General features: G+C 38.6%; 1 protein-coding gene across 2 annotated transcripts in view; it reads left to right on the top strand.

Annotated features, from left to right (window-relative positions):
* The window catches only part of LOC124085877 (attractin), a 165,586-nt gene that overhangs the window by 120,697 nt on the left and 19,986 nt on the right, over positions 1 to 24,903 (top strand). For both annotated transcript variants that reach the window (XM_058575316.1, XM_046433895.2), the window contains exons 25-28: positions 10,227 to 10,288; positions 14,870 to 14,948; positions 19,200 to 19,307; positions 24,436 to 24,550. In XM_058575316.1, the coding sequence (XP_058431299.1) occupies positions 10,227 to 10,288; positions 14,870 to 14,948; positions 19,200 to 19,307; positions 24,436 to 24,550 (364 nt within the window). The remainder of the gene's footprint in view (positions 1 to 10,226; positions 10,289 to 14,869; positions 14,949 to 19,199; positions 19,308 to 24,435; positions 24,551 to 24,903) is intronic.

Genomic DNA, 24,903 nt, shown 5'->3' with positions numbered 1-24,903 from the left:
ACTTCCATGAAAGAGCCTGGGGCCAAAGAGCTTCAGTTCTGGAATGAACGATGTGAATGTAAAGGAAGCAGACACATCTCTAACCAATAAGAGCCAGAGTGGGGGAAGTGATGTTGGAAAAGTTTCCCAAACTGTAATTAGGGTTTAAAGCAGGAGGGGTGGTTGTAGAAGGCAGGGGGTAGTGGGGTGTGAGAGCACAGGCCTTGCAGTGGGACAGATGTGGATTTGACTTGTGGCTCCTGTGCAGATTATAGGGCCTCCCCAAGTCTCGAGTTTTTTGTGGATATGACCAAAAGTGTAGTGCTAAGTGTCTGTGTTGCTGTCCGTGGCCTCATCCACAGGGCCCTTCCTCCTGTCCAACACTCATGGCCCCATTTGAACTTTCCATGATCATGTTCCCCAAGTCCTGGCCTCAGTACTCCCTGCTCTTGCCTCCTTCATTTTGGGGTCAATGTGGAGGTCAGGGATGGGTTGACTTGGAAGGAACAGTTTGCCTTTAGCCCTGGAAGCATGGTTGCTGGACAGGGGCTGGGGCTTTATCAGTGTTGGAAGCAGGTGGTGCAGTTGCCTAGGATGGGTTTGGAGCTACTTGTGGTGGTTGTATCTTCATGCCTTAGGGCTGTGACTGAAGGAGAGTTCATCTTTTCCTTTCTGGCATGTGGAGGATGGGAACGCTGTTGTGTTTTTGCTCACCACCCTCTCTGTTGCTTACCACCCTCCTGTCCGGTGGTCTGCACATGTACCCATCTCTGATCTGCTTCTCCCTTGGCTCCTGCACACTCTCTGCTTCTCTCCTCAGCCAGTCTTTTTGTAAGCAAGGGCCACAATCCCTATTTCTGTTTCTCATCTCTATTCATTTGTCATCCCCCAGCAGTCTGGCTTCTTCCCTGTCACACGGCATCCCAGTGACTGAATTCTTTAGGCTCCTTTTCTTTCTCATTGTCTGACTTGAGTCACTTTCCTTCTTGCCTCCCTGTTCCTTTCTTTCCCTTTTTCTTGGGCCAGCCTCTTTAGGGAGTCCTCTTCTTTAAACACTGATCCTCTTCTTTCTTTGCTTCACCCAGCTTCCCTGGGTAATTCTATCCCACTTTAAGACTTGTGCCATGTCTCTGCTGGGGATTCTCAGTGCCATCTGCAGCCCAGCTATAGGTGGACTGCACAGCTGGATCCTTGGGTGCTGCTAGACATCTCAACTGGGATATTTACAAGTTCCCTGCACTGGACACTTAATTGCTCTCATGCTCTTAGCTGCAACTTGTCGCTCTTTCTTTCTAAGTGAACAAAACTGCCAGTCACCCTGTTGCAGGAGTTAGGGCCTGGAAATCATTTACATTCCTGACATAAGCCCAATTGGGCATGAAATATAGTTTCCTTATTTTACACATCACTGGGTTCAGTTTGCTAATATCTTGGTTAGAATTTTGCATCAATTTCATGAGTAAGAATGTCCTTGTTACAGTTTTGATGTCAAGGTTAAATTAATGTTTAATAATTATAACCTGAGGAGTTTTCTTTTTTCCTCAGCTCTGGAAGAGAAGCCAGATTAGGATTACCTGAATATTCACTTCTTGAGATCATTTGATTCTAGCATTTTATTTGAGGAGGTTTTTTTTTTTTTTTTCTTTTTGGTATTGAATCACTTCCTTTACTTTTTGATACTCCAGTTGAACCAAAGGGTACTTAACCCATGAGTTATACTTCCAGCCCTTTTTACTTTTTATTTTGAGATATGTCAGTAAATTGCCAAAGCTTACCTCGAATTTTCAAGTAAATCAACTTCTGTAGGATGTTCTGGATGTCCTCTTTCTACTTGAATTACATTTGGTATTTTTCTGTAGAAATTAATTTATTTCATGTGTTTTCAAATGCATTGAAATAAACCTATTAACACTGTCCTCTTATGTAATCTTTGCAACATCTATGCTTACATAACCCTTTTTGTATACCAGTGTTTATAATAGCATTATTCCCAATAGCCAAAAGATGAAACTATCTAAATGTCCATCAACAAATAAATTGATTCACAAAGTGTGGTATGTGTATATATGTACAATTAATTATTATTTAGACTTGAGAAGGGGAAGGGGCTAGGAGTGTAGCTCAGTAGTAGAACAAGTGCTTAGCCTTACACAGGCTATGGGTTCAATCCTCAGCGTCCCTAAGAAAAAAGAAAAGGTAATGAAATTCCGATACATACTATAACCTGGGTGAACCACAAAAACATTATGGCAAGTGTAATAAGACAGTCACAAAGGACAAATGTTGTGTGACTCCACTCTCATGAGGTACCTGGAGTACAAAAATCAGTACAGACATGCAGTAGATAAGAAGTTATCATTGGCTGGTGGAAAAGGGCAATTGTAAGTTACCTTTTCAAGATAATTAAAATTTCTTTTTGGGGTGATGAAAGATTTGTTATAGTTTTTTTTTTAAGCAAAATTATTAATGTAATTATTGCTACTGAATCGTGCACTTAAAAATGTCTAAAAATGCCTCATGTAGTTCCAGCCATTCTAGAGGCTGAGGAAGGAGAGTCTGCCTGGGAAAGAGTGAGACCTTCTCTTTAAAAAAAAGAAAATTTTTTTAAACCACAAAATGTTTTGGAGATCTGAACCTCCATATCATAAAAGTATGTGAAAAGACAAAAGTTCTAGAATGGCTCTAACAGTTTTGAAAAGGAGGAATAAAATGTGAGGATCATTGTACTTCATGTTAAGGCTTACTGTTTGGGTATAGTAACCAAGATATTGTGGCTGCTTTTAGACAGTCAGTCCAATCAGTGGCACAGGCTGATCTATAGAACCCAGATATAGAAGCATATAAACCTGTTTATCTGATTTTTAGTAAGGATGCGAAGGCAAATGCATGGAGGAAGGAAAGCCTTTCAACAGATAGGGCTGGTGCATTTGGACAACCATAGGCAAAGAAACAAACTTCAACATAAACCCCACATTTTATACAAAAGTTAGCTCAATGTAGATCAAAGATTTAAAGGTAAAACATAAAACCATAAAATAGTTAGAAAAAAATGTACAAGACAGTCTTTTCCTTCTAGAGCTTGGCAAAAAGTTTTTAGATTTGATCCCCCAAATATGATCCATAACATGAAAAATGAATATATTGGATATAAAAGCCAAATTTTTTGGTTTTGTCAAAAATCTTGTTAGGAAAATGGGAGGGAAAAAAAAAGCTATATACTGGGAGAAAATATTTGCAAATCATGTATCTGAAAAAGTAAGCCAAGTGCAGTAATGCACATTTGTAATCCCAGGTACTTGGGAGATTCAAATATGAGGATCACAAGTTCAAGGCTAACCTTGGTAACTTAGTGCATAAATAAAAAGGTTTGGGGACATAGCTCAGTGATAGAGCACCCTGTACCTAATCCCAAGAATCTGAAAATATAAAAACCAGCAAAGAAATAGTTCAATTAGAAAATGGAGAAACCAGGGGTTGGGGCATGGCTCGGTGTAGAGCATTTACTTAGCATGTGCCAGGTCTTGGATTTGAACTACAGCACCAAAAAAAAAAACCAGAGAAAGAGGAGAGAAGAAAGAAAAGGAAAGGGAGGAAGGAAGGAAGCAAGGAAGGTGAGATGGAAAGGACAGGAAGAAGCAAATAGGCAAACCAACTCCATGAGATATTTTACCCAAGAGTATATATTTGTATGGCAAAGAATCACATGTAGGGCTGGGGTTATAGCTCAGTTGGTAGAGTACTTGCCTAACACATGTGAGGCACTGGGTTCAATCCTCAGAACCACATAAAAATAAAATAAAGGTATTGTGTTCATCTACTCTAAAAATATTTTTTAAAAAGGAATCACATGTAAAGATGTTTAGCACTGATAACCATTAGAGACATGCACTTTAAAACCACAGTGAAGAATCACTACATATCTACTGAAATGGCTAAAATTAAAAAGTGAAAAGCCAGTCCTGGAGAGAACAAGGATTACTCATGTTTTGTTGGCAGGAATCTATTAATGGTCCAACCAGTCTGGAGAATACTTGGGCATTTTCTTCTAAAACTAAATCCATACTTACTAGACAACCCACTAGTTGTGTTCCTGGGCATTTATGATAGAGATGTGAAAAGCAGTGGTCACACAAATACCTGGTCATTAGTGTTTATAGCACCAGTACAGCAATATTTTATGGATTTATTCATAATAGACAAGAATTGGAAACAACCCAATTATGCTTCAACAGGTGATTGGCTCAATAAGTTAGGCTGCATATACACTGGAATAATAATACACACAGTGCGATAATACGCAGTAGTGAAAATAAATGAACTATTATACACAACTGAGGATATAAATCCTGAGGATATTTTGCTGTCTGAAGAAAAAAACATCTTAGAAATTCTCATACTGGAAGATTCTATTTATGTAACATTTGAAAATAAATCGAGACTTTAAGTGTATATGTATATATGTGTATACACGCACTTAATACTGAATATGAATGCTAAACCTTCAGATTTCTCTGATGCCTTCTGGTTCTGACTGCCAAACCTTTTTAAATGGCTCATCAGCTTAGGTCAGGCCCAGCCACTCAGGAAAAGAGGAATACACGGGGTGAGAATCTTTAGGGGGGACCTCTTGAAACCTCCACGCCCTGTACTGCATTTGGACTAGCACTAGCGGGTTTTAGACTGCTTCTCTGATCTCAGGTAGGTTGAGCTCTACACTCCATCAGTAAAATTTCCTCCCTTTTCCTTTCCCTTTGTCTTTGCCTTTCTCTTTTCATTTCCCTTTCCCTTTCCAGTCCTTCCTGTGCTGAGGATTGAAGCTAGGTCCTCAGGCATGCTAAGCACACTCTACAACTGAGCCATGTCCCCAGGCCTCGGATACACCTTCAATTCAGTAATATATGACACTATCGAGTTATGGATCACGCACATTTGTTGGATTATCTTTGCGTAGCTTCCTTGATTTGGGATCTAGTAAGAAGACTGATTAACCTGTTTAAAGTTGAGATTGTTTTCTTACTGACATCGTCATAGTCCAGCTCCACTGGAACAGCAGGCTGTGTTGTTGTAGCTGGAAATGATCAGCATTTTTCAGTCTTAGTGAAAATCTTGTCTTGCGCCATGGATGTTTTCCCCGGTGGGAAAGAGGGCTCATGCACAGAAGCAGCTCTTGTGTGGAGGTAGCCCTGCCGTGGCCAATGCCAGCTCTAGTTTTTTTCTCCCAGTGGTCTGTTGCTCCACCCTCTGAAGTCCCTGACATGGTGTTAGAGCTGTCCTTCTAGAAGGAGATCTTCCCCACACTTGCTTTGGAAGGTAATAATTTTACGTTTAAGAATCAAAGAGATGTTGATTTCCTCCCATGTTTGGGTGCTTCTTCCCTGGGCTGGGCTGTTTCCACACTTGCGAAAACAAGTGATGGCTGCTCACCATTGAGTCAGCTAAGCTGTCCTTAAATGCAGGTAAGTTCTCTGGGAAACATGTCCTTTGCTCTCTGGTTCAAATGACTGCAGTGATTACAAACCGTGTGACTAGACCTCTGGCATCATGTGTTCTCTGCTTGCCAGAGTACAGTCGAAGCTGGCTGTCTGCACAGGGGACAGTCTAGCTGTGCGCTGTGTAGACGACTGAGCCATGTCCTTTGGGTGGACATGTTGTGTTTTCAACAAGAGGCTTGTTATTGCTCTACTTCCCCCAGAGCTGTAGCTTTTCTAGGTGTAAAACAGCACTTAATTGTTTGCATGTGCATACACACTCACATGCACATTCCCTCTCTCTCTCCCTCCCTCTCAGCAACAGTTCCAAGTCCATGAGAATGTGGAGACTTATTTAAGCAAGAGAGTGGGGAAATGTCTCAGTGGTGCAGCTTAGGTCATTCGCTTCAGTTTCAGTGTGACTTTCAGTGCAGGTGAAGACTTTGTGCCTTTGAGTCTCAGTTTTTAAAGCAAAGGAAATCTAATTCTTGACTCAGAAATTCATGTCAACATTAGTGCTTTATAAATGGTAATGCCGAACTTCAGTTCCTTCACTTTGGACTGATCGGGTTTTTTTTCCATAATTAGGAACAGATCAAAACCTATAACTGCTGAGGGAAGTTGGAACAAACTATAAAATCTTTGTAGATGCATTTTAAATTTTTTTTCAAAACCCCAAATACTCAGACTGAAAAGACCTGTGTGTAGGAAAGTGGTGGGTGTGTTGGGGCCAGGGGTGCCTTTTCTGGCCAGTGGTTCCTGTGGGTGAGGTCCCTTCCCTCAGCCTGGTCTTTCTGAGAGCTTTCTTAGTTGTTTGCCCAGTGAGCAGAGGCTCAGCGGCTTCTGAAGTGCCCGCAGTGTGGAAGGGTAGGTGTTCAAGACATAGAAGGGACAGGCAGGCGTTGTGTGTGCAGTGAGGAGGTGGGTGGCGGGGCTGAGTTCTGGCTCGTCACTCACTCTGCAACAGAGGTTGTTATTGTAAAGTGGAACTAACATTAAAGCCCTCTCCATGCTGAGCATTTCATCTAAGAGGCCAGAGTCCACCAGGGAAGGCAACCCAGATTTGTTAGGAGAACTGGGTGCCCATTTAAATTTTACAGGGATGCTTCTGGGTGCTAACAAGATGGCTGTGCCAAGAGGTGTGTGAGACTTTTGTTCCTTCAAATACACTTTTTAAAGTAACAGCTTTATTGAATTAGAATTCACATCCTATACAACTTTTCCAGGTAAAGTGCATAGTTCTGTGGGGTTTAGTAGATTCCCAGAGCTGTGTAACCATCACCACAGTTGCTTTTAGAATATTTTTATTACTTCCAGAAGAAGCCTGTTAGCAAACCCTCCCTAAGTCTCTTTCTCTGGCAATCACCTACCTGTTCTTCCTGATCGATATTTGTCTATTCTGGACATTTCATATAAATTTAATGTATAATGTGTGGTCCTTCATGACTGGCTTCTTTCAAAGTTCTTGTTTAGAATGTTTCACTATTTCATTTCTTCTTAAAGCTGAATGAGAGTCCATGGAATATCTGTGCACATTTGTTTATCCGTTTATCTGTTATCAAAGGATATCTGGGTTGTTTTCACCTGTGAGCTATTGCCTCTTGCTCCAGCAGCTGTTTGTGGGTGACAGGCACATGCTTTCCCTATATCTAGAGGTGTTCTATCCACTTCTTGTGTGCTGACATCTTTCCCTCAGCATCACCGTCAGAATAAAAACACCAGAGTACTGACATTGGCTCTAAGCAGTGATATAACTTTTACTGGAGGGAGTGGAGAGGCTGTCCACCTAAATTGCCTAAAATGGATAGATGAAGAAATATCAATAAAAACCCAAGTAACTATAATAAAAGGCAGGAATTGGTGTCTTCGAAATGAACCATATAGGAACTTCTCCAGGATCTCCATGTTCAGTCATAGCAGAAGGTAGAATATGACCAGAAGGTAGACTTTCTCATGCCCTGAAAGGGAAGTCAATCAGGTACTCAGAGATCCTAGAACAGAGTGAGCCAGTTCCCATTGGCGACTGGGTAACGGAGGGAGTGATAGTGCTGGAACCTAAAGGGCTAGGACAACCCACTGCAGACAGGCAAGGAGGCTCTCTGGTGGCTGAATACCTGGTGTCAAGGATAGGACTACAGCACACTAAAGACTTTTGTTTGATGGAACACAGAATTAGTGTGTGGGAAGTGCAGATCCCCTGTATTTTGCTCAAATCCCTGGGGTTAGCTGGGCTTCTGAGTTTCTTAGAATTTGTCTGACACATCCAGAGACTCTTGGGGAAAACATGCCATAAGCAAGCATCTTGGTGAAAGTTGAGTTGGAATCAGCTTGTTGAAACAGGGGCACAAATATAATTTATGTTTCTTAGACTGTATCTGAAAGGCTACCATTAGCACCCGCAGTTTTGTGTACCTAGCAATGTGTAAAATTAGTTCATCAATTATTCTTTAAGTGTAAGCACTATGAGTATGCCACTGTTTTATAACAGTCAAATGTAAACAGATCTGGGAGGAATCGGAATCTGTTTTCTTCTCCCTCTTTATGTGTTTAATCTGGAATCTTCATTCACCAATATTGATTGACCTTGTTTATGTAGTTGTCTTCCAATCTTATTAAAAAGCTTAGCTGGACATGGTAACACATTCTAGTAATTCCAGCTTCTTGGAAGGCTAAAGCAGGAAGATTACAAGTTTGAGGCCAGCCTGGCAACTTAGCAAGACCCTCCTGTCCCAAAATAAAAAATAGAAAGAGCTGGGGGTGTAGTGCTCAGTAAAGTGCTAACTTGGTTTAGTTTCTAGTAAAGAAGGAGACGAACCTTCTTTACTAGAAAAGGTGAGGACCGTGACCCATGTTCTATAGCTTTTCTTCATTTACAGACCCTTGTTGTTTGGGACTGGTTATTGTAAAAATGAAGGAAAAGAATAGAAGGTAGGTTTTTCTTTATTATATTATAGGAAATCTGTATTACTTTGTATTTCTGATTATCAATGGTTGCTAGAGGGAGGACACAAAAACTTGAGATTTCATAATCCTGTGTATCTGAAGCTCAAGTAGGTAGTTTTTTAACTTTATTTGTGGAATGTGAAAAAGCAAATAAGAATAGCAAAAAAGCCAACAGCAGAAGTCTCCCTTCTATAGTTGTCAAACAGGCTGTGAAAAGAGTGCAAGAGGTGTGGGGATGTGATTCAGTGATAGAGTACTTTGCCTAGCATACTTGAAGCTCTGGATTCAGTCCCTGGTACTGCAAAAGAAAAATGGGGTGGGGATAGGGTGTGGTGGGCTTAGGAAAACAAGATGCTAATCATTGACTTTCCTGATTTCTATCATACATATTGGCTGTAGTGAGATAGGTACTCTCCTTGTTTAGTAGTTGTTTCACCTAGAATAGGTATAACTCTATTCTGAAAATCTGAAATCCCAAATTGACACTCAAGAAGTTTCTGATTAGTCCTAAGGATATAGCTCAGTGGTATAGCACCTGGCTAGGGTACATAAGGCCCCTTGGTTCAGTCCACAGCACTGCAAAAAGAAAAAGGTATTTATGCTAGGGCATAGTGGTGCAGGCTTGGAATCCCAAGTGAGAAGCTGAGGCAAGAGGATCATAAATTCAAGGCCAGTCTGGGCAACTTATGGAGACCGTCTCAAAATAAAATTTTAAAAAGGACAGGGGGTGAGCTCAGTGGTGGAGTGCTTGCTAGCCTGCTTGAGTCCCTGGGCTCAATCCCTAGCAATACACATACACATACAATTTTAGATTTCTTAGCATTTCAGATTTCACATTTCTACCCTAGGGATGTTCAATTAGTAAAGTCTAGGTAAATACTGCCAAATCTAAAACAAAACAAAAATCAGAAAGTCTGAAATATTTCTAGTCCCAAGCATTTTCAGATGAGGTATATTAAACCTGTAACTTTGTAGGGGCCACATTCCCCACAAAAAGCAGAGAGTAACACCTTGGCATCTGGTTACCAGTCAGTACATAACAAGGTCACAATTATACTTAGTCAATTCTGAGACATTATTAATATTCTGATCCCTGAAATCATTTGTATTTTACAGTCAGTGATTTAAAGAGCATCATGTCATAATGTGCAGTTTTGGCAGTGATTTTTCTTAATAGTACACATAATAATTTTGCCTCTTTCGGTCATTGGTATCTTAGATTTGGTATTTAATATTCTTGGTATAAAGATTATTAAGTATATAGTAAAATTATTTAAGTGCCAGCTAATAACATATTGATTATCAGATGACAGTGTAGCAAAACTTGAAACACAATTTTTTTAAAGTCAGTATCTTGAGGTGAGTACACATTGGGTACATAAATGTTGAAGGGTAAGGGCTCAAACAGAGGCTGCTTGCCTGAGGTAGATCCAAGGATTAGTACTGGGATGGAACCAAGAGAGCAGAAAAAGCATTGTGTTTAAGAGAGGAGCCGGGAGGGAGGGAGGGAGCAGATCGATTGCCCATCATTGGGGTTTCAGCATCACCACTGGGGTTTCAGGATAGGAATCTGAGGCATCAGATTGAAGGAACTTCAGATCCAGTGAGCAGTGCAGAGGAGGCTGTTGGAAGTTGTGTGGAAGCGTTAGAGTATGATTTTGAGGTTTGCAACTCAATAGGGAAAGAAAGTCAAGGATGAAGGACCTTGCCCTAAGTGAAAATTTTTTTCACTAACTTCTTTAAAATGTGAAGTCTGTCTTTCAGCTCAACTCAGGAGGCTGAGTCAGTGGTGCTATTTTGTAGCCAAATAACTTGCCACCTGTTTTTCTACCACAGATTGCCTTCTCCCAGCACAGCAATTTTATGGACCTGGTACAGTTCTTCGTGACTTTCTTCAGGTAATTTTCCTCATATAAATATTCCTATTCTTTCAGTTCAAGCCCATAATTCCCTAATTGAGGTTTCAACTTCTATAAGAAAAAATAATAATCCTATTTCCACAACAGATTCAAAATGTACTTTATACGTGTCCTGAAAAGTTGCATGTCAGTTTCAGTAATGCAAGTTCAGTAAAACCTGATAAAATTAAAACCTCTGGTTTGTATATTTCAGATTTGGGGGACAGCTTTGCATGTACCCTATATTAAATTACAGATAATTTGGGTCTTCTTATGGGGAGAATTTTGGAATAAATATTAATAACATTTACTGACATGATCTATGTATATGCTTCTCTTGTTCAAGAGATAGTTCCAGTATTATCTAATGTTTAAACTGAAATTAGACCTCAGGAATTCACTCTTTTATTTTCACAGTCTTAATTTAATCTGAAAATGCTATATAAAAACAATTGAAAAAGACAAATACTTGCTGCCATGCTTGTAAGTGAAAGTAACAGCATCCTGTCTCACACCTTTCTACCCCTTCCTCCCCCAATTTAAATTTTTCTAGCTGCTTTTTACTATTCTACACTCACACTAATTCTTGTTTATGGTTGTTTGTTTTGTTTTTGGTACTGGGGATTGAACCCAGGGACACTTTACCAATTTAATTAATTAATTAATTAATTTTGAGAGAGGGTCTCACTAAATTGCTGAAGTTGGTCTTGAACTTGCAATTCTCCTGTCTTAACCTTCTGAGTCACTGGGACTACAGGTGTGCACCACCACACCGAACCTACACTAATCCTTGATTTTTCCAGTTATCTCTTGATGTCCTCTAGAAGATGAGGATTTACTCTTACGTTGCCCCATCCAGCAACTCCCTCCATACCACAAATGTATACAAAATCTCCTTCTTCCCATTCATTTGATTCAGTTATATCTCAAGAGTTTAGCTAAATCAGTGATCCCTATTTATGTTATTATGATCCCTAACACTCTTATACACAGCTGAATTGAACTTAGTATCTCCCTGTTTTCTGAATAGGAAATTATTTTCTGCTTATCCTAAATCTAATATTTTCCCTGTTTTGTCTTTTTAATGTTTGATTTTTTTTACAAACCTACCCCTGATTTATGCCTGTACTCTGACAGAAATGAAACACCTGTCACTGTTGTGAAACCCAAGCAGGTGTTCTCTGAGAGACGTTTGCCCTGGAACCCTCTGTCCTCTTGCCCTCAAGTGCACTAAGTTGTCCAAGACCTGCTGCACAACTGTCATGTTAGGAATGTCCTGTGCCTTCCTCCTGTGTTGAAGTCTGTTTCCAGATCTCATGTCATAACCTTGCTATATATCCCCTCCTTTCACTGAAGCACATTTTTCAGTAGGTTCCTGAGAAAAAGTGCATGGCCAGTAACTTTCCTGTGAGCTTCCCCTACTGAAAATGAAAAAATTTTTTTTCTTTTTGGTATTGGGAATTGAACCCAGGGGTATTCTTCCCGGAGTTACATCCCTAACACTTTTGATTTTTTTTTTTTTATTTAAGATAGGATATCACTAAGTTACCCAGGTTGACCCTGAACTTGCCGTCCTTCTGCCTTACTCCTAAGTAGCTGTGATTACCTCATTTTTTAAAACAACATTTCCCATAATATGAATGTGTCATGTTTTATTTGATTATTCCTCTTTTATGTGAGTCGTAGATTATCCTCAGTTTTTGTTGCATATATCTTTTTATTTTTCTGTGATTGTCTTTCCAGGATAGTTTTCTGACTTATAATCACTGTATCAAAATTTAAAAATACTTCCAGATGGCTGCAAAAAGCATTTGCTTGAGTTAACTCTCCTACAGCAAGAATGAGCCTGCCTGCTTCTTCCACTCTCCTGTGCTTAGCTAGAGGAATAAAAATAACAAGCAGCAGCATTATGCGTGGAAACAAGAAAGACAGAGAAGGTTATTCTCAGAGTCCTTTACTCCTTCCTGTTCTTCCCAACTTCTCAATGTTGGGCAGTTAGCACATTCTCCTCTACCTGTATTCTTCCCTTGGTGACCTTATCAGGTTGATTGCTTCAAACACCACATGTATACTGATGACTCCAGGCAGACCCGGTACCCAGCCTGCAGGCTTGTTTATCTTCTGGGATGTCTTGTGTTGGCATGTCTAAAATGGGATTCTTGATTTGCTGTTTCCTTCCTGTTCCACCCAGAGCTTTTCCCTTCTAGGTTAATGGTAAGTCTCTCAGGCCAGAAATTTGGACTGTTGTATTTCTTCTGTACCCTGCATCTAGCCCATCAGGAATTTCTGTTGTCTCTACCTTCAGATTATACTTTTCACATCCTTGCTGCCATCACCCTGGTTTGAGCCACCATCAGCTCTCAACTTACACTGCTTCTCTCCTGTAGTTTCTATACGAATGGTTGTAAGTTAAATCATGACCCTTTTCTGCTCAGAAACCAGTTTAGCCTCTTTGTCCCACTCTAAAATCCAATGCCATTATTCTGCCTACAGGGCCCCATGTGATCTCTCCTCCATTTTTACCCCCTTACTCAGCTTTTTTCTCTGGCCTAACTCAGCCCATTGCAATACTACTGGCCTCCTGTGGCTCCTTAAACCTTCATAGACATTTTCTTGCTTGAGGCTTAATACCGACTGATCCCTTTGGCCCAGGGCACTTTGCACTTCCTCATAAGAATCCTCTGAGTCTCTGCTTCCACTGTCACTTTCTCAGGAAAGAAGGCCTACACACTCTGCCTATATATTGTAGCTTCCCTCCCCTTTGATTTTTTTTTGTCCTGGAGATCAAACCCAGGGCCTTGTGTGGGCCAGGCAAGCACTCTTGATATTGAGCCACACCCTCTTCCCCCAAGCCAAATGTTCCAGAAGTTCTTATCCTTCCTTGCATTTTTATGGCTGTAGCCCTTGCTGCCTTCAGCAGGCTTCTGCATTTGCTTCTTTATGTCGTATACCAGTGGTCTCTACTTGGTGAAATGGAAACTCCACAGGCCCAGAAATCTTTGTCTGTTCATTGATGTATTCCATGGGCCAAGAACAATACCTATCCCAATGAAGTATTGATTAAAAGAACCCTGTAGGCTGTCCAGGCCCAGCAAGACAGCAAAATAGGAGCTGAAGACTCTCCCTTGGGATGATCCTGAGGGATTCAGGGCACTTCTCTTTTGTCAAGGCACCTTTTGGAGGGTTCTGAACCATTGTGCTTCCTGGGGAGGGCTACAGAAACCTGGAGGTTTCTGTTTGTGAAAGGGTAGTTTCACAGTGTCAGCACTTGGGTGCACTAAAGTGCCATGCATGAGGTTGACCTCATCCCTTATGCACTGAAGCTTGCAAGGGGGTACCTGACAGCAACAGAATAGAGAATCTTATGTCTGCCTTTAAAATACTCTGGGAAAATACTCTGCAGCAAGCTCCTTTTAAAAGTTAATGCCAATTTTAAAATTTATAGCAGTTATATAAGAGGTTGGTTTGGTAGGCTCACACTTTTTTTTTTTTAAAAGCAAGTTAGTCATTTTCTTTGCCATCACAGTAACTTTTAAAACCATCCAATACCTGGTCTGTAGATGAGATAACATAGAAACCCTTTGCAGTTATAAATAACTGGGATTTATTTTTTTCCTAATTTTTTAATAGTTGTTTTTTATTTGTAGTTGGAAACAATACCTTTATTTTATTTATTTATTTTTATGTGGTGCTGAGGATTGAACACAGGGCCTTACACGTGCTAGGCAAGCACTCTACCACTGAGCTATAACCCCAGCTGCATTTTCATAATATTTTTTTAAGAGAGTTGTTGGCTTGAGTTTGATTACTTAAATGTAGGTTTTTGTTGTTGTTTGTTTGACTGGGGGTTGAACCCAGGGGCATTCTATATTGAGCTATATTACCAGCATTTATTTATTTATATATATATATATATATATATATATATATATATATATAGAGAGAGAGAGAGAGAGAGAGAGAGAGAGAGAGAGAGAGACTCTCTCTCTCTCTAAGTTGCTAAGACTAGCCTCAGATTTGCAGTCCTCCTGCCTCAGCTTCCTGAGTTGCTGGGATTATAGCCATGGGTCACTATGCCCAGCATTAAATTTTATTTTACTTTATGAAAAATATGTTTTTACTTTTAAAATATTATGAATATAAATCATTACATGTACATTTCTTCTGTTTATTTCTTTTTTATGAAAAGCTGTTACTTGAATAATCAACTTTTCTCATTGTCTTATAGTTCATCAGTAAATGTTTGTTACTTTGATTAAATGGCTTGCTTATTATTTGCTGTCATTATCTTAGAATTGTTTTTCTTATTTGGGATAAGCCATGATGGGCCATTCTGATGAAATTAGATGTCAGGACACTCTCTAAGTACCTAATAGGAAATGGAGATCTTTTCTAGACATAAGGGACAGGAAGCTCACGGCTCACACTTTGCTTCCTGTGAACTAGAACATTGTGATGAAGCATCAGAAAGGAACTTGGAGTTGGGATTTGGGGAAATGTTCATTTCTGGGCCTAAGGTATGGGTGGTGGTGGTCCTGATTCTGGGCCTGAGATAATAACTCAGTATTTTCTTTCTCACAGTTGTTTCCTGTCTTTGCTCCTGGTGGCTGCTGTGGTTTGGAAGATCAAACAAAGTTGTTGGGCTTCCAGGCGTAGAGAGGTAAGACCTAATGGATACAAACTGAAGAATCATCATAAGATATTTTTTTTTTCCTTAACCCATATGTCCCGGCATCCTATATGTAGGACACCTATAAAAACTTAAATTGAGCAACAATTTGAGGTTGTGTAATAGATGTTTTATTTATAGTTCTCCACTCTATGGGACTCAGGGACATGATGGATTAAGCAAATCAGTTTTAACTATTGTGTATAATTGATAGAGTATCTGTAGAGAGAAGAGTGCCATTCTTTCTGAAGCATATTGTTTTGAATATACCATTATAGACTTAGATTAGTGTTACATAAAGCATCAGTAATTCCTGCCATGGCCATGGCCAGCACATCATGGCATGGTCATCAAAAGAATCCTTCATAAGAATGAGGGAAAAGGGTCTGGGGATGCAGCTCAGTGGTAGAGTGCTTGCTTAAAACCCAAGTCCCTGGGTTAGATCCCCAGCACTCCTTACCCCAGGTGTAAAGAATGAATGAAAAATAGCCATTTAAGCATCTCTTTATTAGTCAAAGAATTAAAAATATATCTGAATTTTTACCTGGAGTTTTATTTTTCAATGAGTATTGATTTGTTGCTGGAGACCATTCCAAAAGTAATAAGTCAAACAGACATTCACAATGGACTAATTCAGATAAGTAAACTTAGTTTAAAATCACAACATAAAAGCCTGTTTATTACAACTTTCAATTGCAGCATTCCTCTCTGTTATCATTATGTCTGTTACATTTTGCTAATGGAAATGCTCATATATAAGATCTAGTCTTGGATGTATTCCTTGCATTTCTATATGTACTTGTGTCTTTTTCTGTGTGAAAGTTTATAAATTCAATCCCCAACACTGCCACCCCCCCAAGAAAAACCCCAATTATTTATAGATGAGATTTAGAAGATGATGAGAGTACTAAAAAATCACAATTCACTAGCATCTGGCACTATTTATATTTGTCTGTAATAGGGTTAGGATAGGCTCCAGAATATGGGATATATATGATACTATAGCACCACCTTTTCTGACATACATGAAGGTAACATCATCATAGAGGTATTGTTATATCCTTTTTATTATTTTTTTAAATTCAGGGTATAACATATTCAGAAGGTTTTTTGTTTGAGGTTTTTATGTTTGTTTTTTTGAGACGGGGTCCTATTGTGTTACCCAGGCTGGCCTTGAATTCATGGGCTCAAGCAATCAGAGATTTTAAAAATACATTTGTTAGTGACACATTTAAAAATCACAGTGAATTATATAATGTTCTGTGGGGAGGGGAAATCAGGTTATCAAAATGGAGAAAGAAGTAGAATAGCTACAGTAAACCAGTTAACAAAGAAAGGAATTGAAAATTTATCAAAGTATTATTTTTTCAAAGAAGAGCATTAGATCCAGGAATTTTTAGAGTTAAGATGGATTTATGGAGATAATAACTATTCTTCTTTGGGAGCTTATGAGAATTATATTTCCAAAAATTTATAAAATGTTTCAGAGCAAAGGGGAAAAAACAATTAAAAGATTTCTAATTCATTTTATACATAGAAACCTTGATACCAACTGGGTGTGGTTGCATGCATCTGTAATCCCGGAGGCTGAGGCAGGAAGATTGTGAGTTTGAAGACTATCTCATCAACTTAGCAAGCCCTAAGAACTTAGTGAGACCCTGTCTCAAAAAACAACAATGAACAACAACAACAACAAAGAAAAAAAGCAAAGTATGTAGTTCAGTGGTAAAGCACCCATGGGTTTGATCCCTGGTACCAAAAAAAGTAAAAAATAATAAAAAAACCTTATAATAAAAAAAACCTTATAATAAAACCTAACAAAGGTAGCATCAAAAGACAAAGGCCAATTGTGTAATAAATATATGTTCAGCTGACTTATTGCTAGAATGATAAAAGGATCATTTAATGTCAAAACACCTATTATAATATTTCTTATCAGTGGATTAAAAAAAATAAAACCTGAATTCTTAGAAGCCGGATTAAAAAAATAAAACCTGAATTCTTAGAAGCCAAGTAATCATTTAGTCATCAATTGAGATATAATACCCATTCCCAATTTAAAAACAAAACTCTCAGCAAGTTCAAAAATACTTGCTTAACTCTATGAAGAATACCTAGGTAACTCTGTAAGTCACCTTTCCATTACTATTACAAACACTTAATATATTATCAGCTTACAAAGAGTAAAGGTTCATGCCTGGTGGTACATGCCTGTAAACCCAGCAGTTTGGGAAGCCGAGGCCAGAGGATCACAAGCTCACCAGCCTCAGCTACCTAATGAGACTTTGTATCAAAATAAAAAATGATTTTTAAAAAAAGACTAGAGATAGAGCTAATTTAAAAACAAAATTCTTAGTAAACTCGAAAATACTTGTTTAACTATGAAGAATATCTGGATAACTGTTAGTCACCTTTCCATTAATAAAACAAATACTTAAAATAATCAACTTATAAAGAGGAAAGTTTCAAAAAAAAAAAAAGTACCCTTGGGTTCAATCCCCAGAAAACTCAGTTTTCATAGCCTATGTTCCTAATCATTATGCTTCCACAGTCACTTGACTTTGTTCTGGATGTTCTAGACTATGCACTAAAAGAGTAGTAAGTTTTGTTACTATTGTAAAGGCAGTACAATTATTTTATATAAAGTTATTGAGGTATTATAGTAGAGATTTGCCTGCATAAAAATCAGTATGTAAGTTATGAAAATAGCCAGGTACAGTGGTATACACCTATAAACTCAGGTACTAGGGAGGCTGAGGCAGGAGGATCACCAAGTTTGATGCCTGCCTAGGCAACTTAGTGAGACCTTGTCTCAAAATAAAAAATAAAAAGGGTTTGGGATGTAGCTTGGTGGTAGAGCACCCCTGGGTTCAATTTCCAATATCCTCCTCCACACACAAAGTATATAAAAATAAATAAGTGAATAACCCAGAAGAGAAACAATCGATTGGAAAATATTTGCAACATACTTGAAAGAGAAAATAAGAAGATGAACAACTTATTGAGACAGGTTCAACTTGTTGAGACACATGATCAACTAATAAACTAAACTTTTAACCTATAATTTGGAGTGTCTTGGTAACTCTGAACCTGATCGTTCAGGATATATATTTTATCATTCTAGAATATCAGTCATGATTTATTCCCGTGAAAACACTCTTTAAGTCCTTGCTACATACCAGGCCCTGCCTGAAGTACTTATACTCATATTAGCTCTTACACTCTTCACAAAGGGTAGAAGAGTGGGAACTGCAGGAGGGTAAGAACACTGTCATATTGTGACCCCAGTCCTTAGAACAGCTCAAAACCCAGAATAGGGGGTTGCTGCATATATCTGTTGAGTAAATGGACCAACAGCATTATGAAATGTAGGAATTTATTATTGGTTTTTAAGAAAATGTTTATGTAAAAAAAAATGCCTTTTTAGTACAGAGTCATCATCTGTGCAGCCCAGAATTCTGTCTCCTATGATAGTTTCAAGGAGATAGATGAAAGCAAGGCCTATTTGTCTTCCATAGCATAACCACAAGGCTTCAAGAACATGGCCAGAAGATCTCCAAAATCCATAGTGATACACAAATAACCACACTATATGCTAGGCCCCGTGCTATGGCTATCTAATGCCAATGACAATCTTAAGGGAGGATAACAAATTTCAGAGAGGAGGAAACTGAAACCCAGAGATTCTTAAACATCTGTTTTAAGGTAGCACACCTGGAGAGCATTGGAGCAGGGATTCACATCCTTACCTTAAATCCAGAGTCCTTGCTCATCCCTCTGCTCTGCAGAATTTCTCGTTTTTAGCTTACAACACCTCTCTGGAGAGTGCTCTTAGTTCCTGTCTGTTGTGAACAAGGCAGTTTTTTTGCTATTGTGTGGATACCTGGTTCAGTTTTCTGCAGGAAAAGAGAAGGACTGACTTTAATAATAGAAATGTGGAACCCATCATTTTAGGTGTTGAAAGAGACATCATAGCATCATATTCACCAGTACTTCAGTATGTATCTCTAATAGTTAAGAACTTTAAAAACAAGAGTAGTGTTACCACATCCAACAAAATTTAATAATTCCTAATGTCATCTAACACCTAGCTCATGTCCAGTTTTCCCCAGCTGTTATAGAAGTATCATTTGGGTTTGATTTGTTTGAATCAGAGAGAATAAGATATTTTTAATTTGCAGTGTTCATTAATAAAATCCCCTCAGTACTCATTGCATTAATGCTTGCTGTATTGTTCATTAGCAACTTCTTCGAGAGATGCAGCAGATGGCCAGCCGTCCCTTTGCCTCTGTAAATGTTGCCTTGGAAACAGATGAAGAGCCTCCTGATCTTATTGGGGGGAGTATAAAGGTGAGAATGTGGTTCAACATCCCTATAACTTAACTTCTAAACTCAAGCTTCTGAGTCTGGCAAACCAGAGAAGGCAGATTGCCTTATCCTATTTCCTCTTATTTTTCTTTTTTGTTTAAGAATATGTGAAAACACCAAGGTTCTCTATTCTCTTGCTTTCATTTACCAGCATTGGTTCATGTCATTAAGCAGTCATATCTTCAGGAGATTTTAACATTTATGTGTCTAATTTTATTTTCCTTTTTTTTAAATGTGTGTGGTACTGGGGGATTAATCCCAGGGCCTTGAGCATGCTAGGCTAGTGTTCTACCACTGAGCTACATTCCATTTAAAAATATTTTATTTGGAGACAGCATCTCCCTAAGTTATCCAGTCTGATCTTGAACTTTCTATCCTCCTGCAGCGGCCTCCTCAGTAGTTGAGATTACAGGTATATGCCACTGTGTCCAGCTCTGATATTCTTTTAAGTATTCTGTGGCACTATAAACTTTTTATTTGAAAATAGTTAAGTGATTACTCTGTATTTTTCTTCCTCCCCACTATGGGGATTGAATCCAAGGTTTTGCACCTGCTAGGCATGTTCTCTACCACTGACTATATGTACCCCCAAGCCCTCCACCCCTTTTTGTTAATTTTTATTTTGAGACAGGATCTTGGTCAGTTATACTGGCATTAAACTTGTGATCCTACTTCCTCAGCCTCCCAAGTAGCTGGGATTATAGGTATGTGCTTCTTCCCCCTGGCTCCCCATTGTTCTTTATAATGATATTTTGGTATTTTTTAACACTTCAAAATGATAACTCACTATGTACTCTGTGGAAAATAAATATTTTGACTCCACTGGAAATGATAAAGAAAGTGGTAAGACTTTTTTCTTTAGGTAAAATGATGAAATATTTCAGATATTTTGGGAAAACAGTTGTATGTCCCAAATAGAATATATATTATCAAAGCATAACTGAGCTCACATAAAGTAGGTAAAATCTTCAGAGAATATTCTCCCTTCTCTCCCCAAAGAAAGAACAAACTGTGAACCAGAACCAGGTCCATGAGTTGTCCAAAGTGATTTCAGACTGGGAACACACCACAACTCCCCATTGAAGTGGATGTAAATCTTTTCCATAGGAAAATATCCCAGTCACTATAAGATTCACAGATCAAGATCAAACCATTAATAATTACCAAGTATGAGAAGATGCAGCTATCATGAATGAGTGAATAGAAACAACAAACAATGGATTTAGCTAGGACTGTGAATGTTAGAATGAACATATTAAAAAATGCAATATAACTACATATGAAGTGTTTAAAGGAATAAAAGTTGGAACCATAAAGGTGAGGAAGCCATGAGAGTCAAGAATAGCCAAACAGATCTGAAAAAAGAACCAAATGGAACTTGCAGAAATGAAAAATATGGTAGTTGAAACATTTAAAATAAGTTACTCATCTTATTTGTTATATTAACACATTAGATACAAGTGAGAACTTATGAACTGAAGGAGAAATATGAAAAAATTATATAGAATTTTAGCACATAACAATAAGGGAATGGAAAATATGAGGACTAATACAAATATGGAGGCCAGGATAAGGATATACCATGTATGTATTTTTCACCGTACCAGAACAAATGAATGGAAGAGAGGCAATATTCAAAGATTTAATGACTGAGAATTTTCCAGAACTGATGGAAATGACATGTATATCAGATTACAGAAGCAAAACATCATAAGGAGGATTAAAGAAAGCAAGCAAGAAGGAAGACAAACAGAAAACTGTGGTTGGGTTATCATAGCGAAACTGCAGAACTCCAAAGACTAATAGAGCATGTTAAAATTAATGCAGAGATAAAACTGTCATCTACAGTGTAAAGAAATCAGGACCCTCCTGTGCTGTTGGTGGAATTATAAAATAATACATCTATAAAACTGAAAAAACAGTATTGCTGTTTTTCAATTAAAAATAGAATTACCATATGATCTAACAATTATATTTCTGACTATGTACTAAAAGAATCAAAAGCAGAATCCAAAACATATTTATATACCAATCTTCATAGCAGGATTAATCATAATACCCCAAAAGTAAAGCAACTAAATGTCCATCAATGAATGAATACCTAAAATGAACATTATTCCTCCTTAAGAAGGAAAGAAATTCTAACACATGCTACAACATGGATGAAACCTGAGGACATTGTGCCAAGTGAAATAAACTAGTTACAAAATGCCAAATACTATGTGATTCCACTTACATGAAGTGCCTAGAATAGTCAAATTCATAGAGAAAAAAATAGAATGTTGGTTTCCAGGAGTGAAAAGGAGAGGAGAATGGGAGTTCTGGACATGGATAATGGTTATGGTTGCATAAGATATGAATGTATTTAATGCCATGGATTTATACACTTTTACATGGTTAGATAGTAAATTTTATACATATATCACAGGTTTTTAAAAGCTGGTAAGGGATGATTCGGTGGTAGAATGCTTGACTAGCATGAATGACACCCTGGGTTTAATCCCCATCACTATCAAAACAAAGAAAAAAAATTGGGAAATGATTACCTACAAGGGAATGACAAATGGACAGCTAATTTCTCACTAGTAACACCAGAAGCTAAAAGAAAGTAGAATGGAAAATAGAAGAACAAGCCAGGCATGGTCATGAATGCCTGTAATCCTAGCTACTTGGGAGGCTGAGCCAGGAGGATTGCATGTTCAAGGCCAGCCTGGGCAACTTGGTGAAACCCTATCTCAATGTAGAAAAAAATGTAAAGGGGCTGGTGGTATAACTCATTGGTAGACAGTTTGCATGTTCAAAGCCCTGAGGTTTAATCCCCAGTACCACTAAAAAGAAAAAAAAAAGTAGAAAAGACTGCCTTCAAAATCCTGAAAAAGAACTGCCAACCTAGACTAATATGCCCAGTAAGTTACCTTTTAAAACAAGCATGAAATAAAGTCATCTTCAAATTAGAAGAAAAACAGAATTTGCTATCACCAACAAACATATATAAAAGAAAAGGTAGAAAGAAAGAAATTTCATAAGGGATTACAGTGGCCTATAATGTCAGAAGGAATAGTGAGTAAATAAAATCATAAGCATGTTTGTAAACTTAAAACAATGTCCTGATAAAATAATAATTTGCAGGGTTAAAAAAAATTATGGAGCTGGTAAAGGTGACAAATTGGAGGCTAGCCTGGGCAACTGAGACTCTGTCTCTAATTTTTTTTTTAATTTGGTTCTCTTTAACTACATCAAAATAAAAGTATGTGTGTGTTTTTTTAAATTTGGTTCTCTTTAACTACATCAAAATAAAAGTAAAAGTGTTGATGATATAGCTCAGAGGGCCATGCACATTCTAGGCAAGTGCTCTACCACACTAGTAGTCCAACTTTTAACAGTTGCATAGCCTCAGGCTTCATCTTTTAGCCTCTTATCATGTCTTTTACAACCATCCCTTTGGTATCTTATGGATTTAAAGCCCATGATTCCTTTAACTCAGAACTCTCCCAATTGACTGATGTACTCAATTTTTCACTCAGTGTGACCACTTGGGTGTTTTAACAGGCTTCTCATACTAAACATATCCAAACCAGTGTCTGGATATTATCCCCCAGGGCTGCTCCTCTGGCACATTTTTTCCCACTCAGCAAATATCACCCCATTATTCTAGTTGTTCAGGCTAAAATGTGGAATTGTCCTTGACTCACTCTTGCTCTCTTGTCCTCTCATTGGACAGCCGATCAGCAATTTTATGCTATTTTATATAGCATTTCCCAACCACTGCCCCACCCCCTGCCACTATCTTGGTCTAAGCCACTGTCATCTCTCCCTTGTATTCTTGCAGTTGCCTCATAACTGAATCCCTACCTTTGCATTTTACCCTTCTAGTCACTACCCTGTGTCATAGCCAGGAATATTAGAAATTATTTTCTTCAATCAGATTAAAGGAATTGATGATATATTTGTGAATATGGTAGACAGAATTCTAAAGATGATCCCCAAGATTTCTGTCCCACAATCATTCAATCAAACAGCACTCTAGGTACTGCTATAAAGGAATTTTGCAGATGTGATAAAAGTCCCAATATGGTTGGCTTTCACATACAGAGAGTTTCTCTAGCTGGATGCAGAAGAGGACACCAGGGAGATTTGAAACATGAAAATGACTAGATGCACCCTTCCTGGTTTGAGGTGGAGAGGGCCATGTGGGATGGAATAGTAATGGCTTCTAAGAGAGTGGCCCCTCACAGTCAGCAAAGAAATGAATTCCCTAGACATACAGTCACAAGGAACTTGAATCTACCTATAGCCCAAATGAGTTTGGAGTGGATTCTTCCCCAGAGGATACCCACCAATAACTCAACTTCAGCCTTGTCAGACCTTTGTGAGAGAACAGCTGAGGATTTTCCAGAACTGATCAGAGACATGAATTGGCCTATATCTCTAAGCAGAGAACCTTACAGAGCTTTCATGGACCTCTGACCTATAAAACTGTGAGATAGTAGAAGGATGTTGTTTTAAGCAACAAACTTTGTAGTAATTTGCTATATAGCAATAGAAACTAATATAGGCAGCATTTTTACACATCACATCTAAAGGCTGCAACAGAAAAGGAAGGTATGTTCTCCAAAATCAAGTGCATTCAGCAGGTAGACCAGGATCCACTTGTTGAGCTGTTTAGCTATTACAATTTATATCCAGGGGGCTTATCTACCTGAAAGACAAGTGAAATAAGCTTGAAATTTAAAAAAAAAAAAAAAAAAGAAGTAGCCATAATTTCAGGATCTATATTTGAGCCAGGTTTGCAAAACTATCTGACAAATCTATCAAACACTTTCCTTTGACAAGTGTGAATTAGGATTTCAAATTAAGTGAAAGTATAGAGCCCAAAGGAAGCCAACTGGACATGGCCCTTTCCTATAGTTAAGGCCTCCTTGGGGCAGGGGGATGTCAAAAATAGCAGTCTGTACCATTCCTGTTACTGTTCATTCTGTCATTTGGGTTATCTACTATGATGTGTGCCTCAAGTTGGCAGTGCTTGTAAGCACCAATAAACATGATGTGTCTGGTAGATTAAAGCTTGAGGAGCACCAATTTAGGTAACACTTTGTTTTTCTTTTGCCAGACTGTTCCTAAACCCATTGCCCTGGAGCCATGTTTTGGGAACAAAGCTGCTGTCCTCTCTGTGTTTGTGAGGCTCCCTCGAGGCCTGGGTGGAATCCCTCCTCCTGGGCAGTCAGGTGAGTAGATGGCAGTGACAAACATATTATTATACGGTCAAGAAGCTAAGCCTTGGATTCTTGCCCTTTCTAGAGAATGGGATGTGAAGGATGCTGAGTAGTGCCTTCAGGTTGTGGCAAGGATTTGGTTATTTATTCCCATTTTCATTTATTCCCCAAACTGTTTTCCTGAAGTTACCATTCCCTTTCTAGGGAGAAGTTCAGGGCCCTCTCACTGTGCCCAGTTTTCCTTGACTTCTCAGTGGCAGGGATGGTTCAGGCTATACTTTGTTTTATTCACTGTTTCTGTTCCACCTTTGCTCTACTGCTCTCTCCTGTCTCTTTCCTTGTTCCGTCCCTGAATTTAGGCTTTT

The sequence above is a fragment of the Marmota monax genome, unplaced genomic scaffold (genome assembly GCF_021218885.2).
Source record: "Marmota monax isolate L192 unplaced genomic scaffold, Marmota_monax_Labrador192_F-V1.1 WCK01_AAM20220418_F8-fsc00014, whole genome shotgun sequence".
NCBI classification, from domain to species: domain Eukaryota; kingdom Metazoa; phylum Chordata; class Mammalia; order Rodentia; family Sciuridae; genus Marmota; species Marmota monax.
The sequence above is the reverse complement of the archived record's forward strand: the minus strand, read 5'-3'. Positions and strand labels throughout refer to the sequence as shown.